We start from the raw sequence: 19170 nt of genomic DNA, 5'->3' as shown, positions 1-19170 counted from the left end.
TAAACACCATGCAATTTTGCAAAATATTAAAACATGACAACACAGTCTTCAGAATTAAAATCGTATCCAAAGTCAGTATTCACAATCACAGAATATAGTCATTGTTTTTGGAAGAAGTGCTGTGTAACTGCAGAGCACAATAAAGACTGATTTGCCATTCCAGAAAAAAAAAAAAAAAAACAAAAGCGCGGGCTGTGACGGTTAGACAAGTGTATTATAGCATTAAAGAGACGGGCTTTTTATCAGAGAACTGGTGACGGAAATCGCGTGTGACGGGTAACTGCGTTCATTTGTTACACATATAATGGGGATTCATTTTATTCTTAATACGGTTATCTGAGTGTCGTATATCCGAGTGCTGACTGTATTAAGTGGAGCCACACAGCTACACCCATAGTTAAAAACAATCTATAGAGTTAACTGTCCTGGTAAATATGGACTTTTTACCTTTGTTATAACTACACAGAGGCTGTTATTGTTCAAATAGTCCCTATTTATAGTCTGCATTCACATTTTTTCTCGTTTTTCTGTCGCACCAATCCCCTGATAATGCGCTCTGCCTCTAGTGACCAGCAAAGCTCCCCCCCCCCCCCCCCCCCCCCCCCCCTCCCCCCCCCCCCCGGGACCCCCCCCCCCCCCCCCCAAGCCCCCCGAGCAGGCTAGCGTACTGTGGAGCAGACAGCTTGCACATGGATTAACGTTTCTAATACATCTGTCACCCTCTGTATCAGAACCATCGGTGTGTGGTTTAAGCCACATTGCTCCCACAGCGGCAACATTCTCTCATTTACTTTAGTTGTGTTTTCTTGAAGGAAAGTATCTGTGGTTAAACTTTTGCAACATATACATTGTTTAGTACCTCGTTGTATTTGCAGTTTCATTTAGTCAAAAACGGAAATCCCCTTTCACTTAAGCACTGCCTTTACATTGTTCTATAAACCTTTTTTTACACTCTGTAATGGGAACACCAATTGTTTGTTGCTTGTGTCATATTACTGTAATGGTGACCCGAATCACTGGAAAATTTCCAAAAGCTTTTGTAGAGTTTTTGAAAGCCCTGTTTTTTTTTTTTTTTTTTTTTTTTTTTTTTTTTTTTTGATACTATTAAGATGAACCTGCATTTTTTTTGGCATGTTAATTAATGTAAATCACAGAAAATAAAGCTGTGCAACATCAAGACACAACTGCAGAAATGCATGAAGCAAAGTGCGTACGTTGGTTTTTTAAGGCATGTGACCATTCACATTTATATAGTTTCATTTGTACAAATGATTTCAGTTTAATTTAAAAATAAAAATACTATATAGACATTTCTGCAGAGCTACTGTATTTTGCAGAACATCCAAATTCTAAAACAAACCGACTAGAGCCGTGGAGAAAAACAAAAGAACAAAACCAAAAACTAATATTTTAGCTACCTAAAAAGTTCAATTTGTACCCCAATCTCCAGTGTGATGCACCCTCCAGCTACTTGGGCAATGGTAAAAAAAATGAATATCTTGTTTTAAGGAACGGCCAGCTTTTCCTGTACAAAACTCCAACACTGAGACATTGCTTCTTGACCTTTCTTCACTGCTTGGTGCAGTTTGATTACAAACAAAGTCAAGTTCTCCCTAACCACACTTCAAGGCACAAACTGCTTAAAAGACACAGAACCGAATAAAAGTACCTCATGGAAGAAAAGATGCAAAGAAATACCGGTAAGCACATTACAGTATGCAGTGCAGTATTATCGATTAGTAATTGAGTAGACGATAAAGCAACTTATCAAAGCAGCTTACTGAGACTAGGGGGTGAACTATACATCACAACTGCTGCTGCAGAGTCACTTACAATAGGACCTCGTTTTACGTCTCACCCAAAGGACGGTTCTTTATTCTTTATTTCTCATGTAAGGGACAGTGTTGTGCAATACACTGCTGTTACGGATCCTATCCCCTGACGATGAGATAAGATGAGGTTTGAAGCAGTAAAACACTGATGCAGACGAGCCCAGCTCTTTTGCATAGTTTTGTGGTTCGTGATGAGCTTCTACCCTGTTACATTGATCTCATAGCTGCTGATTGCAGATCGATATTTGACAGAACACAGCAATGGTGAGACAAATATATGCCTTGTTTCCAAAATCAATGAATACATTTACTGAAGCCAGTTATGCAAAAGGAAATTCACATCAGCACTCAATCCCTGCAATGCTTTTACTTGAATTGTTTACTGATGAAGACATTAATTAACATTTAGAGTACCCCCCCTGGCCTCTTCCACCCCCTTTGCTGACAATGCTACTACAGCTACTGTGTTCTGTATAGAATCCTGGAACCGTTTAGGCATTTGAGGGGGTTTCCATGCTGAGTGTGTGAAAGTCTATAGAACACAAGTACTGCCAAGTCAAGTCTTTGCCAGGCTTACAAAAGGCCCCATTTAAGGATACTGCTGTTTCCTTCCTTTCCTACACATTCTTACCATAATCTTAATACTGAAGCAAATATTTAAAACTCAGTACAGACACCTTAATTGTATTGGCATCTGTGCTTCTTTTTTTCACATGTTGTGTAAATAAAGATACTGCATGTTCCAGCATAGGATAACAGCTTTGACCACATGTATTCTCAATTTAGCCTTGCAGGATATGCTATATATCTTATTACTTTGAATTACTGCACCCATGAATAACTTTTAATTTGATTTGAATGGACATGTTGGCCTTAAGCCAGATGTTTCCAGCTCGTAGCGTTACCAACAAGGGGATCTTTTGGTAAAATAAATACCCTCTACTGTTTTATTTGGTTTCGAGATTGCTGCTGCAGCCTTTCCAGGAGCGCCATGCCAGTTGTTTTTTCTAATTCATATTGAAACCAAGAATCATGTTTGGTTTACCGTATTAAACTGATAGGGTTACTGTTGCTGATTCGTGCAGGGGTCTCCAACCCTGGTCCTGGAGAGCCCCAAATCCTCAGGTTTTATAAGTGTCTATGTGTCACAAAGACGGCTGAGTGGAGACGTCAGAACCAGGAAATGAATACACAAAGACAGGGCAGATGAGGTGAAATGATGAAGACGCTTGCTTGCGCCGGTTTATTGCAAATAAAAGGTTTAAACAGACAAAAGGCAGGACACGGCACTTTACACCAAAATAAACAGACAAACAAAACGGACTGTACTAAACAAACACGGTGAGCAGATCGACACACTAATAAACAAAACACGGTGAGTTTAAACAAACAAGTATCGTGCTGGTCCCACCAGCAAGCAATAGCAATTGATATTGATATTGATTTTGATCTCTCTCTCTCTCTCTCTCTCTCTCCCCCTCTCTCTCTCCTCTCCTCCCTCTCTCATCTCTCTTCTCTCTCTCTCTCATCTAGATATTAAGTTTAATGGTTAATTAATAATTAACTAGAGTCGTCGCACTTAATCTCTCTCTTTCTGTCTCTCTCTCTCTGTCTCTCTCCTCCCTCTCTCTCTCTCTCTCTCATCTCTCTCTCCTCTCTCTCGCTCTCTCTCTCTCCCTCCTCTCTCTCTCTCTCTCGCATTCCTCTCAATCTTCCTCTCTCGTCAGTCCCTCGTCTCTCTCCTCCGGTCTCTCTTCTCTCCTCTCAGCTCCCCCTCCGCATCCTTCCTCTCTCGCTTCCTCTTCCCTCTCTCTCTCTCTCTCTCCTCTCTCTCTCTCTCTCTCTCTCTCTCTCCTCCCTCTCCCCCCCCCCCCCCCCCCCCCCCCCGTTCCTTACTCACCGAACACCCAACAACCCAGAGGGAGTAAAACGTGCATCTATATATACTGTTGTGCTGGGATTCAATTACCAATTAATTATTCACTTGAATCCCAGCACGTGAATTAATTATGTGCAACCTCGTGCTCACATATTAACTACTTTAAATGCATGTGAAGTGATGTACAATCCCGTGCCTAAATACAATTATACATTTTTAAACACACGTGAAACACAGACCCATTTATAACCCATGTACCAATGCACACCACACGCAACATATACAGAAAATACACACGGGGCAGGCACTTTGTCACACTATGTCATCAATTTCTAAAGATCTGGAAAACCTGTTAGTCTTGACTAATGAAGCCAATAATTTGGTGCAATTAATTAACTGAGAGCCCTGTTGAAATGAAAACCAGAAGACCCAGTAGCTCCCCAGCACCAGGGTTGGAGATCCCTGCTTTAGTGCAACAAGATGCAGGCTGGGTGTGAATTTCTGGTTATTAGAACTTTTAACCTGACCAGCAGGGGTCAGAATCCATAATCACAGTGCATCAACAACACTGCTCTTACAGCATTCCCCCTTTAGCCTCGGAGATCAACTGTAGCGTACGAGAACCGAGTCACACTATCAGTGGAACAGGGTGGAGGCTGGATGTGAAGCAACGACCACACACACAGCAAGCGAGCTTTGATTGACAGAATGAGGTAAGGCAACATAATGCACAGTCGGTAGTACCTTGAGCTCTTCAGCCCCAGATAGAGGATACATGCTGACCATATCTGCAATAAGCAGTACGTTTGCCTAAGTGTTACAATTAACGAAAAACATCTTGGTGAAAAACAACTTAGAATCAGGTGCTCACAACTTTTGTGTCCTGTGATCACAATTGGGCCCTCTGTGCCCGTCTGTCTGTCTGTCTCCTGATCAGTTGCTTTACTAACTTAACTGTGGGGATTCACAGTTGGCCTACTAAAATCCCACTCTCTTCTAAATGACAAGGGGGGAAAAAACAACCTAACTGATATATGAAATTCATTACAAAACTCAAGGTCTCAAACCGAGATCAAATGGTCGATCACAAACTACACATCAGAATCACAAATTCCACTTCTCAAAAAAGGAAATGGCCATCTCTTTGTGATTGGTTAGTCTTTTTTCATAAAGACAGAGTAGTAAATGCATGGATATTAATCATTAAAAAAATGTTTGGGGACATGAATCCAAGCAGTTCTTCCCCACTGTAAAGTTATATGTTGTGGATGTTTCAATGGATCAGAACCCTGCCTGACCACTCAGCAAGCAGGACTGTATATCCATTTAGTGCTATTTAAACATTTCCCAAAGTAAAAACATAGCAAAGCATAACAAAGCATAGTGCAAGCCTGGTAAAGCAGGGGTAAGCAGTGTATAGCACGGTGCAAGCCTGGTAAAGCGGGGGCAAGCAGTGTATAGCACGGTGCAAGCCTGGTAAAGCGGGGGCAAGCAGTGTAAAGCACGGTGCAAGCCTGGTAAAGCGGGGGCAAGCAGTGTATAGCACGGTGCAAGCCTGGTAAAGCGGGGGCAAGCAGTGTATAGCACGGTGCAAGCCTGGTAAAGCGGGGGTAAGCAGTGTAAAGCACGGTGCAAGCCTGGTAAAGCGGGGGCAAGCAGTGTATAGCACGGTGCAAGCCTGGTAAAGCGGGGGCAAGCAGTGTATAGCACGGTGCAAGCCTGGTAAAGCAGGGGTAAGCAGTGTATAGCACGGTGCAAGCCTGGTAAAGCGGGGGTAAGCAGTGTAAAGCACGGTGCAAGCCTGGTAAAGCGGGGGCAAGCAGTGTAAAGCACGGTGCAAGCCTGGTAAAGCGGGGGTAAGCAGTGTATAGCACGGTGCAAGCCTGGTAAAGCGGGGGTAAGCAGTGTATAGCACGGTGCAAGCCTGGTAAAGCGTGGGTAAGCAGTGTATAGCACGGTGCAAGCCTGGTAAAGCGGGGGCAAGCAGTGTAAAGCACGGTGCAAGCCTGGTAAAGCGGGGGCAAGCAGTGTATAGCACGGTGCAAGCCTGGTAAAGCGGGGGCAAGCAGTGTATAGCACGGTGCAAGCCTGGTAAAGCGGGGGCAAGCAGTGTAAAGCACGGTGCAAGCCTGGTAAAGCGGGGGTAAGCAGTGTATAGCACGGTGCAAGCCTGGTAAAGCGGGGGTAAGCAGTGTATAGCACGGTGCAAGCCTGGTAAAGCGGGGGTAAGCAGTGTATAGCACGGTGCAAGCCTGGTAAAGCGTGGGTAAGCAGTGTAAAGCACGGTGCAAGCCTGGTAAAGCGTGGGTAAGCAGTGTATAGCACGGTGCAAGCCTGGTAAAGCGTGGGTAAGCAGTGTAAAGCACGGTGCAAGCCTGGTAAAGCGTGGGTAAGCAGTGTATAGCACGGTGCAAGCCTGGTAAAGCGGGGGTAAGCAGTGTATAGCACAGTGCAAGCCTGGTAAAGCGTGGGTAAGCAGTGTATAGCACGGTGCAAGCCTGGTAAAGCGGGGCAAGCAGTGTATAGCACAATGCAAGCCTGGTAAAGCAGGGGTAAGCAGTGTATAGCACGGTGCAAGCCTGGTAAAGCGGGGGTAAGCAGTGTAAAGCACAGTGCAAGCCTGGTAAAGCGTGGGTAAGCAGTGTATAGCACGGTGCAAGCCTGGTAAAGCAGGGGTAAGCAGTGTATAGCACGGTGCAAGCCTGGTAAAGCAGGGGTAAGCAGTGTAAAGCACGGTGCAAGCCTGGTAAAGCGGGGGTAAGCAGTGTATAGCACGGTGCAAGCCTGGTAAAGCGGGGGTAAGCAGTGTATAGCACGGTGCAAGCCTGGTAAAGCGGGGGTAAGCAGTGTAAAGCACGGTGCAAGCCTGGTAAAGCGGGGGTAAGCAGTGTAAAGCACGGTGCAAGCCTGGTAAAGCGTGGGTAAGCAGTGTAAAGCACAGACCAGGGTAAACTATGTTATGTGCATAGTACTGTATAACCAAGGGAAAAGCATGGTAAAAGTACAAAGATATTGCATAATAAATACAGTGGAAAGTTTTTAAAAGAGTTAGCACATCATATAAACATTAACCAAATACTAACTGAGTCATATACATGTTAGAATGTATGCACATGCACTTTCATTGTGAACAGATTCTTCTTTAATCATTCAAACACATTTAAGTTTAGTTTCACGTGTGTAAATAGTATACAAAATAGTGTTGTGGATAGAATGCAGCAAGAAAGTTTTTACATATATCTAATATATATTTATTAGTTTTTATTAACAAGATTTTCAACATTAAATTATTTACAGATAAACACAAAACATAATAATACAAAGTTCATTAAATTCAAAATGAAATACAAAAAACAAACCAACCCAAAACATTGAGCAATTCCAGAAATCCTAAGTAGCCTCAGGATATTTGGGTGGGTTCAGCTTATATAACTCAACTAAAGACTTTTTAAACTCTGAAAATTATCTAGGCTTGTGAAAAAAATCTAGGTTTGGACCCCAGAGGCTGGTTTCACAGACCCAGATTAGCGGTAATCTTGGACTAACTAATGCTATTTCAGGTAAAGCAGCCCAAGGCTGATGCTGTGAAACCAGCTGCAAATGTACAGTGTCCTGAATTAAGGTGCACATAATCATAATCTGAATTAATTTAAATTTGACATTACAAATAACTTTTAGCAAAAAAAGAAGCATGTCATAAACCAATTTAATGTAGGCAACAGTTAACAGAATTTGAAAGTAAGGTATCTCTGTTTCCCAGATCAGGGTTAGGGTTAGGTAATGTAACAGGCAATTTATTGAAATTGATTGAAAGTGAACAGTGAAAACAGACTGACTTTGATATATATATTATTATATTATATATATATATATATATATATATATATATATATATATATATATATATATATATATATTATATATATATGATTGTTACACAAAGAGCAGGATCCCGAGTGTATGAGTTCATGGGAATGAAGAGAGTTGAGATCCCATGGTTTGCATTGATGAAGATGAGTTTCTGGTTTGGTTTGCATTGATGAAGATGAGTTTCTGGTTTGGTTTGCATTGATGAAGATGGGTTTCTGGATTTTACTGTTTGTACTCTGTTGCCTACGTTCATAGCAGGAGTCTTTTTGTATTTTTGTTTTCTCTCAGGAGCCTTGAAAGTTGTACTCAGCTGTAATATCTTTTCACTGGCTCCTCCTGTGGGGGAAAAAAAAAAAAATGAAGTGTAAGAGCTTTCTGTCTTTCTATGTCTTTATTGACATAAAAATAATGTCTTTATTGTCAAAATTATCCTAACAAGGCTGTGTCTGGAGGTTAAAGAAAGGGGCTTGTAACTATGAGGTCCCAGGTTCAAATCCCTACTCACCCATTGTGTGATCCTGCACAAGTCACTTACCCTAAATAGTTCTCCAGTGAAAGTAAATGAGATGTGCCAATCAGTAGCTTTTATAAATGGGCCATGGATTAATTTGTACAACACCAACAGGTTATACTCAAAAGCAATACAAGAGGTCTATAGCAGGCTATGATCTGAAGAACATTCATGAAAAGTGTGGCAGACTGGAGGACGACCAAGCCTACATGAAAGAGGATCTGAAATGCTCAAAAATGTAGATTTGTTTAGTTTAAATAATTAAACCTGTATTTTAAAACCTTCACAAGTGTATATGTATGTATGTATGCATGCATGCATGCATGTATGTATGTATGTACAGTATGAATGTCTATAAGGGATACATGGGGTATACTCTAGACTTTAATCAACTCCTATTTTTTGAAAGGGGAAAAACAAAACTTCATTTTACAGAAATAACAACATGCGCGCAACCAAGTAATACAACCCAAGCGCTCTTAAACAGTCTCAGGTGCTTTATTTCTCCATTTCTCAACATTGTCATGGATTTTTCTCCCTTCAAAAGAATAGTAGTTTATTACACATGGGAGTAAAGGCTTTGACATGAACACCTCATATCCTGTGTTTTAAGCTCATGGGTGTGCTTCACATAAAGTCTTACCTGCTTCCTTTCTTGGATAGCTTCTTGGATGGTTTCTTGGGTGTTTTCTTGGATTTTCTATCGAGTTTGGATTTTAGTTTTTTCACCCATTTGGCTGTTGGAGGTGCACACAAAGCCATTTGCTTAGTGGTGATGAACCTGTTTCAAAAAGACACAATCAAATTGTTACTGGGCCTGAATCTATTAGGGGTCAAGAGTCAACACTTTAAGAATGTGTGAGATACAGTCCACTCATCCACTTTAGCACAATTCAGTATGTGCGAGACATCATCATGTTCTTTACTCTAATCTTCTAAGTACTAAAGCATCGAAGACCCATGTGAAAGTGTGGCAGGCTTTTTTTTAATGTGTCAGCTTTATAACATGGTCTTAGGGTGGCTGATCTTGTCAGTTTACCAAAGAGAAATGGATAGTTTCAGAAGCAGCTTGAGCTGCAAGCCTTCTGTCACCCCAGTGTGTTGTATTAGTGAATGTATTAGGCTGCTTTCTTGGGGTAATCCGCTTAGGGTGCTTTGTATTCATGTTGCAAGAGTATTCTGCAATGTAAACTGTAAAAGCCTGTCTGAAAGGCAGTTTAATGATTCATGATTCCTGAATTCGGTTCATTCACAGGGAAGATAAGTCTACAGTGAATTAAAAAGCCCCTTTGCAAGATTACTGTTAAATTAAATCATGTTCTGGGAGCTGGACTTATCACCGGGGCTGGTGAGAAAAGAAACAGATCATAATCCTAAATGTGAACCTGGGTTCTGTTAAGTGTGTGACTAAGTGTATGGCTTTGGAGCCCAGGCGATGCTCCTTTAGCCAGGGATAAAGTCATGCTCCAGAATGCATAGATGGGGCTATGCATTATTGTTATTCTTCTTCTTCTTATTATTATTATTATTATGATGGGAAATTAGCTTACACAGTGGCTGGGATAGCACATCCCTCTTGAACTCTCTGGTCTCTGTACGATGTCACTATTTTCCAAGGTATAGGGACATTGCTGGTCGACAAGCAGCAGTCAATAACACCATCATTGTTCCCTGGAAGAAAAAGACAAACCGTTAATAATACACAGAGACTCCCCATTTCCCATCCGCACAATGAATGAGCATGTAATGCACTGTATTTGTGTACACCGTATTTGACTGTGCGGCAGTCCTTTGAACCCTTTATGAATATGGCCCAGTGTGCTCTTGCTCCTCGGTTCTCAACTTAGGGAGGGGGGTCCTATTAAATGTTCAAGGGAATAGAGGTGGGGGTTCATGTCTCAAAATGAGAATAATATTCGTAACACACAAAACCAATACTGGCATGAAACCAGGGTACATCCCAATAGATCCAAAGTTAATAGGCTGTCTGCATAATTCTATGACCTTTGCATAGGGGAATACCAGTTCCCATTGTATTACATCTCTTCCGGTAAGATATTGTGTGTTCTGGTACATAGATTGTCACTCCTGTGTCATAGAGCTGTAAGAGTGGTGACTAGCTGGGCACTCTTACAGGAAACCAACAGCGGTATCCTATTGGCTTCTACTGACACAGTGAGCTTGAACTGAAGCCAGGCAGTTGAGGGCATAACAGCAGTGTTAACATTTAACACAGGCACAAAAATAGATTTTCCAGTCTGTGTGTGCGGAGAGATCTGCAGTGATGCTCAAAGGAATAAATATATTGCTCTTTTCACATTTAAAGTGTTAAAAAGATAATGCATTTTATCTGTCTTGCACTCCCACACACTACTGTCGGTCTCATGAGTGCAAATTTGAAAGAGTATTATTATTATTATTATTATTATTATTATTATTAGCTATCAACCCCTCTTATTAGAATGCACAGGATGCGCATCCTCTTCCACTGGCCAGATAGTTCTCCTATCCTGGAGCATGCTTTAGAGTCTGGGACAGAAGGCTGCCTAATTAAATATTTGATAGATACTCTGTGCAAAGGCTAGACTCCTCCAAATATTATTGAGGCAGGTTTATTTTCAATGTTTTAAAAATATATTATATATATATTATATATATATATATATATATATATATATATATATACACAATTAAAAGTAAAAAAAAAAAAACTAAAGTGCTAATGCTTTTTTCTGTTCCCCCAATAACAATTAAAACGATACAGTTGCTGTCTTACCTTCTGAGTAGCACCAGAGTGTGGCGGCTATGAGGAGAACTGCAGCTGACTTCAATGCCATCGTGTGCTTGTGCTTTTGCCTCTCAGTAGCAGGATTCTGAGTTCGGAGGTGTGCACTAGTGCTTGTGCTGAGTGCTTCTGTAGTCCTACAAGAGGCTGTATATATACACACACAAACAGCAAGTTTCGTTTTTACTCAGCATACCTGCCCTCCAGGTTTCCGAGCAAATCCAGCCCCCACACACCCACCAGCTCTACCTGCCAGTTACCCACCAGCTCTAACCTGCCAGTGCTAATGGGCTCGCAGAGATCTGCAGCAAAATGTAGTGACACTCCACAGTGGCATTGTAACATGTGTAATATATATATTATATTATATATATATATATATATATATATATATATATATATATATATATATATATATATATCATATATATATTATTATATAAATTTCGTTTAAAGCATCAAAAGCCTGGTTGATACATTATTTGGAAACATTTCTAAACAATGTAAATTCAAATGACTTTATTTTGAATATATGAATACCTTCAAGTTTAAAAATAATGGATGCTTTTACAATAATCCCAATTGAATATCAGCCTTGCACACTCGCACAGCAGTATTTTGGACTTGTATTGCATCTTGCATCTTGTGTAACAGACATTCCCCTACCTTTAGCAGCTGCTACAGTACATATAACATCTCTTTATTATGTAAGATTATCATTTCTGTCTTCTCCAAAAAAAAAACACACAAAAAAACAAGATTACATTTGATCATTTTAGTTGCGATAAAGCTGTTTAGAAACCACTGCTGTGTAAGTCATATCACTTTTATTAGTAGTATCAGCAGGTGAATCCCATTGCCACCGCTGCCAATCACTGTCACAGGTCTGGCCTGTTTAATTAGTAACAGCACACAAAACAGAGGAGAAAAAAAAGAAAAAGAAAGCAATTAACTCTATGGAGTCCAAATTTCTCCTCTCTGCTGCATGTGGGTTCCAGAGTAGTTGTAAATCTGTAGAAATCCTGCAGGCAACAGCATTAGGCAAGGGGCCATTACCAGCACTCTTGTGTTGTAGAGCCTTTTATAAATATATTTAAGTGGTTTTATGCACCTAAATGAAGAAAAAAAAAAAACAATTACAAATAAAAAAAGAATAATAAGCATTGTAGAATGTAGGAATAATTGAAGATTTCTGACAGCAAAACAGTATAGTGTCAACCAAGGTCACTAGATTCCTGTGATCCAGTGAAACTCAACCTCTCAGTATGTATTCTGCTTGTTACAACTATTGCCTTGTACAGTTGCCATAAAAACTTAATGTAAACTGATACATTTGTTTCAAACATAGCAAATAATAAGTTGTTTGGCTCACACTTTATTTTCAGGTTATTAACTGTTAACAATTTCCTTTCCTATTTACAAATGTTGTTTGTTTTTTTGTTGATGGTAGTAAATATACAATAACCTTTCTAACAAACTTTTCCTCAACAAGTATTCTAAGTATATGATAGCCCTGTATGCAAATAATCCTTTACCCTCGCCAGTCTTCTTGTTTTGTTGGTCAAAGCATGCAATGGTCCAAGTTGTATTGGGTTGCCTAGACAACGCAATTCAGTGTGCACCTCACTTCTTGGTGGATCCCAGTGTGTCAGCTTCAACAACATTACTGGGAGCTGGTTCCAGACTATCAGAATTCTCTGTAAAAAAGTGCCTCCTATTTTCTGTTCTGAATGCCCCTTTGTCTAATCTCCATTTGTGACCCCTGGTTCTTGTTTCTTTTTTCAGGTCAAAAAAGTCCCTTGGGTCAACATTGTCAATACCTTTTAGTATTTTGAATGCTTGAATTAGGTTGCCACGTAGTCTTCTTTGTTCAAGACTGAACAGATTCAGTTCTTTTAGCCTGTCTGCATATGACATGCCTTTTAAGCCTGGAATAATTCTGGTTGCTCTTCTTTGCACTCTTTCTAGAGCAGCAATATCTTTTTTATAGTGAGTTGACCAGAACTGAGCACAATATTCTAGGTGAGGTCTTACTAATGCATTGTAAAGTTTTAACATTACTTCCCTTGATTTAAGTTCAGCACTTTTCACAATATATCCAAGCATCTTGTTGGCCTTTTTTATAGCTTCCCCACATTGTCTAGATGAAGACATTTCTGAGTCAACATAAACTCCTACAAAAACAGAAATTAAAAAAAAAACATGTTTTTATCTGTCATCTAAAAGTTGTTGCATGCCTTGCTAAAAGTCACCACATGCCACTGGTCAGACCCCTCATATCATATCATACTCAGGTCCATTGCTCACTAAATATGTTGTAATCCCTCTGGTTCAATGCAATGGTTAACAATATAGTATCAATTTACTGCCAATGCAAAATGACTCTGTGGGACAGCTGTTCTTTATTTCTCCCCAAAACATGTGTTTGCAGTGGTCACTGTGCGTGACTGTGTAGAGTGATACCACACTGAATGTTTGCAGTGATCACTGTGAGTGACTGTGTGGAGTGATATCACACTGAATGTTTGCAGTGGTCACTGTGAGTGACTGTGTAGAGTGATATCACACTGAATGTTTGCAGTGGTCACTGTGAGTGACTGTGTAGAGTGATATCACACTGAATGTTTGCAGTGGTCACTGTGAGTGACTGTGTGGAGTGATATCACACTGATAGTGGTCACACTGTGATACCACACTGAATGTTTGCAGTGGTCACTGTGGAGTGACTGTGTAGTGAGTGATACCACACTGAATGTTTGCAGTGGTCACTGTGAGTGACTGTGTGGAGTGATACCACACTATGTTTGCAGTGGTCACTGTGAGTGACTGATATCACACTGAATGTTTGCAGTGGTCACTGTGAGTGACTGTGTGGAGTGATATCACACTGAATGTTTGCAGTGGTCACTGTGAGTGACTGTGTGCACACTGAATGTTTGCAGTGGTCACTGTGAGTGACTGTGTAGAGTGATATCACACTGAATGTTTGCAGTGGTCACTGTGAGTGACTGTGTGGAGTGATATCACACTGAATGTTTGCAGTGGTCACTGTGAGTGACTGTGTGGAGTGATATCACACTGAATGTTTGCAGTGGTCACTGTGAGTGACTGTGTGAGTGATACCACACTGAATGTTTGCAGTGGTCACTGTGAGTGACTGTGTGGAGTGATATCACACTGAATGTTTGCAGTGGTCACTGTGAGTGACTGTGTAGAGTGATACCACACTGAATGTTTGCAGTGGTCACTGTGAGTGACTGTGTGGAGTGATATCACACTGAATGTTTGCAGTGGTCACTGTGAGTGACTGTGTAGAGTGATACCACACTGAATGTTTGCAGTGGTCACTGTGAGTGACTGTGTGGAGTGATATCACACTGAATGTTTGCAGTGGTCACTGTGAGTGACTGTGTAGAGTGATACCACACTGAATGTTTGCAGTGGTCACTGTGAGTGACTGTGTAGAGTGATATCACACTGAATGTTTGCAGTGGTCACTGTGAGTGACTGTGTGGAGTGATATCACACTGAATGTTTGCAGTGGTCACTGTGAGTGACTGTGTAGAGTGATACCACACTGAATGTTTGCAGTGGTCACTGTGAGTGACTGTGTAGAGTGATATCACACTGAATGTTTGCAGTGGTCACTGTGAGTGACTGTGTAGAGTGATACCACACTGAATGTTTGCAGTGGTCACTGTGAGTGACTGTGTGGAGTGATACCACACTGAATGTTTGCAGTGGTCACTGTGAGTGACTGTGTGGAGTGATATCACACTGAATGTTTGCAGTGGTCACTGTGAGTGACTGTGTGGAGTGATATCACACTGAATGTTTGCAGTGGTCACTGTGAGTGACTGTGTGGAGTGATATCACACTGAATGTTTGCAGTGGTCACTGTGAGTGACTGTGTGGAGTGATATCACACTGAATGTTTGCAGTGGTCACTGTGAGTGACTGTGTGGAGTGATATCACACTGAATGTTTGCAGTGGTCACTGTGAGTGACTGTGTGGAGTGATACCACACTGAATGTTTGCAGTGGTCACTGTGAGTGACTGTGTGGAGTGATATCACACTGAATGTTTGCAGTGGTCACTGTGAGTGACTGTGTAGAGTGATACCACACTGAATGTTTGCAGTGGTCACTGTGAGTGACTGTGTGGAGTGATATCACACTGAATGTTTGCAGTGGTCACTGTGAGTGACTGTGTAGAGTGATATCACACTGAATGTTTGCAGTGGTCACTGTGAGTGACTGTGTGGAGTGATATCACACTGAATGTTTGCAGTGGTCACTGTGAGTGACTGTGTGGAGTGATACCACACTGAATGTTTGCAGTGGTCACTGTGAGTGACTGTGTAGAGTGATATCACACTGAATGTTTGCAGTGGTCACTGTGAGTGACTGTGTGGAGTGATATCACACTGAATGTTTGCAGTGGTCACTGTGAGTGACTGTGTGGAGTGATATCACACTGAATGTTTGCAGTGGTCACTGTGAGTGACTGTGTAGAGTGATATCACACTGAATGTTTGCAGTGGTCACTGTGAGTGACTGTGTAGAGTGATATCACACTGAATGTTTGCAGTGGTCACTGTGAGTGACTGTGTAGAGTGATATCACACTGAATGTTTGCAGTGGTCACTGTGAGTGACTGTGTGGAGTGATATCACACTGAATGTTTGCAGTGGTCACTGTGAGTGACTGTGTAGAGTGATACCACACTGAATGTTTGCAGTGGTCACTGTGAGTGACTGTGTGGAGTGATATCACACTGAATGTTTGCAGTGGTCACTGTGAGTGACTGTGTAGAGTGATATCACACTGAATGTTTGCAGTGGTCACTGTGAGTGACTGTGTAGAGTGATATCACACTGAATGTTTGCAGTGGTCACTGTGAGTGACTGTGTAGAGTGATATCACACTGAATGTTTGCAGTGGTCACTGTGAGTGACTGTGTAGAGTGATATCACACTGAATGTTTGCAGTGGTCACTGTGAGTGACTGTGTAGAGTGATATCACACTGAATGTTTGCAGTGGTCACTGTGAGTGACTGTGTGGAGTGATATCACACTGAATGTTTGCAGTGGTCACTGTGAGTGACTGTGTAGAGTGATATCACACTGAATGTTTGCAGTGGTCACTGTGAGTGACTGTGTAGAGTGATACCACACTGAATGTTTGCAGTGGTCACTGTGAGTGACTGTGTGGAGTGATATCACACTGAATGTTTGCAGTGGTCACTGTGAGTGACTGTGTAGAGTGATATCACACTGAATGTTTGCAGTGGTCACTGTGAGTGACTGTGTGGAGTGATATCACACTGAATGTTTGCAGTGGTCACTGTGAGTGACTGTGTAGAGTGATATCACACTGAATGTTTGCAGTGGTCACTGTGAGTGACTGTGTGGAGTGATATCACACTGAATGTTTGCAGTGGTCACTGTGAGTGACTGTGTGGAGTGATATCACACTGAATGTTTGCAGTGGTCACTGTGAGTGACTGTGTGGAGTGATATCACACTGAATGTTTGCAGTGGTCACTGTGAGTGACTGTGTGGAGTGATATCACACTGAATGTTTGCAGTGGTCACTGTGAGTGACTGTGTAGAGTGATACCACACTGAATGTTTGCAGTGGTCACTGTGAGTGACTGTGTGGAGTGATATCACACTGAATGTTTGCAGTGGTCACTGTGAGTGACTGTGTGGAGTGATATCACACTGAATGTTTGCAGTGGTCACTGTGAGTGACTGTGTAGAGTGATACCACACTGAATGTTTGCAGTGGTCACTGTGAGTGACTGTGTGGAGTGATATCACACTGAATGTTTGCAGTGGTCACTGTGAGTGACTGTGTGGAGTGATATCACACTGAATGTTTGCAGTGGTCACTGTGAGTGACTGTGTGGAGTGATATCACACTGAATGTTTGCAGTGGTCACTGTGAGTGACTGTGTGGAGTGATACCACATTGAATGTTTGCAGTGGTCACTGTGAGTGACTGTGTGGAGTGATACCACACTGAATGTTTGCAGTGGTCACTGTGAGTGACTGTGTAGAGTGATATCACACTGAATGTTTGCAGTGGTCACTGTGAGTGACTGTGTAGAGTGATATCACACTGAATGTTTGCAGTGGTCACTGTGAGTGACTGTGTAGAGTGATATCACACTGAATGTTTGCAGTGGTCACTGTGAGTGACTGTGTAGAGTGATACCACACTGAATGTTTGCAGTGGTCACTGTGAGTGACTGTGTAGAGTGATATCACACTGAATGTTTGCAGTGGTCACTGTGAGTGACTGTGTAGAGTGATACCACATTGAATTTTCTAGAAGTCTTGGCAGTCACATCACAACAGGGGTATTTAGCGCCAGCACTGTTGACTTTAAATTAAATAGACCCTGCTATATTCAGAGTTTCCTGCTCCCTGCTGTCACCATGCAGAAATGCCCTGTTTCCTATGCTTGGTCTTCCTGTGGCTCTTGGTAACAATTAGCTGACCAATCCCTGAGATTCCCACACGAGACCAAAGGTTTTTGGTTTTTTTTGTTTACGTTCTTATTGACTTTGTACTTTCATTGTATCAAATAATTTTTTTCACCCATGCAACTCTTAATCATTTTAAAATCATCTTTCCGTTTTAATTGTGTTCACCGATCTGATTAAAGTTTGTTTTGTTTGTTTTTCTCTCAGTGTTTGTATTAAAAACATAAGAGATACAGCCTATTCGTTATTATAATAGCTGCATTGCCTCTTTAAACACATCTTTATAACGATTCCCCTAGATTCCTTTTTCAGGTAAGGAAAAGGCAGACTGAGAAGCTACAAAGGGAATAAGACTGATGTCTTCTCTTTGAAAGAAAAGTTAAAAGGTAAAAACTGACAAACATTGTTTTTACACTTCAGCTCAATAATAATATGCCATTATTTTGATTTACAGTACAATCCACACCTAAACTGATGAAGGGTAGCAGAGTTTCTGTTGCTTATTAACATGACTCCTCATTTTAGTGGGAAGGAAAAGTTTAAATCATTAAACATTTCATGCCATGTACAGTGCAGACCACTCCTGTATGAGCCGACTCCTGAAGATGGCAATGGTACAACAGATAGTGATAGCCTTCCAGGAGTCCTTCAAGATGCTGGCACGCCAGACAAACCAGACACACCCCATGTAATTAACAAAACAAATACCACATCCTGTGTAAGCAAACCACATATTGATTTTTACTCAATTTTTTGCCCAATTTGAAACAGCCAATTGTATTATTTTTAGGCTCAGCCCACTGCTACCACCCTTGCGCTGACTCGGGAGAGGCGACGACGAACACACGTTGTCCTCCGAAACATGTGCCCTCAGCCAACTGCTTTTTTTCACTCTGCAGGCCTGCCATTCAGCCACCTCAGAGCTACAGCGTCGGAGGACAATGCAGCTCTGGGCATCTTACAGGCAAGCCCTCAGGCGCCCAGCTAATCTACAGCGGTCGCTGGTGTGTGGTGAGGCGAGGACACCCTGGCTGACCTAAGCCCTCGCCATCCAGACGGTGTTCGGCCAAATGTGTGCCACCCCTTGGGAGCTCTTGTACACAGTCAGCAGTGAAATAGCCTGGACTCGAACCGGCAACCAACAGGCTATAGGGCGCATCCTGTGCTCCATGCGGAGCGCCTTTACCAGAAGCACCACTCGGGAGCTGAGGACTCATTTTCTAATGATAAATACCAGTGAACCAGTTTGGTAAATGCCATACATAACTTCCCTACAAGACAAACAAGTACTGCCACTCCCACATGCATGTAGCTAGAAGGCAGACATGTTGATACATATTGAACAGGATTCATCTTATGCCATATAGTTTCCTTCATTTAATGTTAATTACCCAGAAAACAAAATGTCATGTGTAACTACTTTTTGATAGACTGTGCTTTATTTATAGCCATTGAAGTATTTCCTCTGGATTAAAATCACTATATATACTGTTTAGATTACAACAATTCACATCAATGCATAAAGAAGTATCTAGTAATGGTTTTTAGCAGAGAAGATACTTTATGTCTATGAACCATGCTGATGCAATAAAAAAATTGAAACCCAATTAACATGAATGATACACAGGTGAGAAGTGTTTAGTTATGTACCCTATTTGTTCTACCGTTAAAGTTTTGTGAATAGCGCCCATAGTCTTGCAGGTATGGATTCAAAAGCATGACAACTACAGCAAGCCTGCCGCATAGTTTCATGTGACAAGCAACACTACTAAAATCCTCCAAGCAGCCGGGTTTACAGT

The 19170-nt window shown here is 41.5% G+C and overlaps 1 protein-coding gene across 1 annotated transcript; it reads right to left on the bottom strand.

The window, feature by feature from the left end:
- Positions 1-7863: 7863 nt before the first annotated feature.
- On the bottom strand, positions 7864-11011 carry LOC121329571 (C-C motif chemokine 19-like). Its single transcript, XM_041275258.1, has 4 exons — positions 10869-11011; positions 9643-9763; positions 8736-8873; positions 7864-7917 (listed from the first exon to the last, which is right to left on the bottom strand). Exons 1-4 carry the CDS (start codon positions 10927-10929, stop codon positions 7905-7907), a joined length of 333 nt encoding a protein of 110 aa, XP_041131192.1. The 5' UTR covers positions 10930-11011; the 3' UTR covers positions 7864-7904.
- Positions 11012-19170: the final 8159 nt, after the last annotated feature.

The sequence above is a fragment of the Polyodon spathula genome, chromosome 1 (assembly GCF_017654505.1).
Source record: "Polyodon spathula isolate WHYD16114869_AA chromosome 1, ASM1765450v1, whole genome shotgun sequence".
Taxonomy (NCBI): Eukaryota; Metazoa; Chordata; class Actinopteri; order Acipenseriformes; family Polyodontidae; genus Polyodon; species Polyodon spathula.
This window is presented reverse-complemented; position numbering and strand designations above follow the sequence as displayed.

What these genes read in the sequence shown, in the direction of transcription:
- LOC121329571 (XM_041275258.1), bottom strand. Translation starts at nt 10,929, where the DNA reads ATGGCATTGAAGTCAGCTGCAGTTCTCCTCATAGCCGCCACACTCTGG. An exon ending in ACTCTGGTGCTACTCAGAAG is followed by an intron (nt 9,764 to 10,868) that starts GTAAGACAGCAA and finishes TTTTTCTTCCAG; the next exon opens with GGAACAATGATGGTGTTATT. An exon ending in TGTGCTATCCCAGCCACTGT is followed by an intron (nt 8,874 to 9,642) that starts GTAAGCTAATTT and finishes TTTTTGAAACAG; the next exon opens with GTTCATCACCACTAAGCAAA.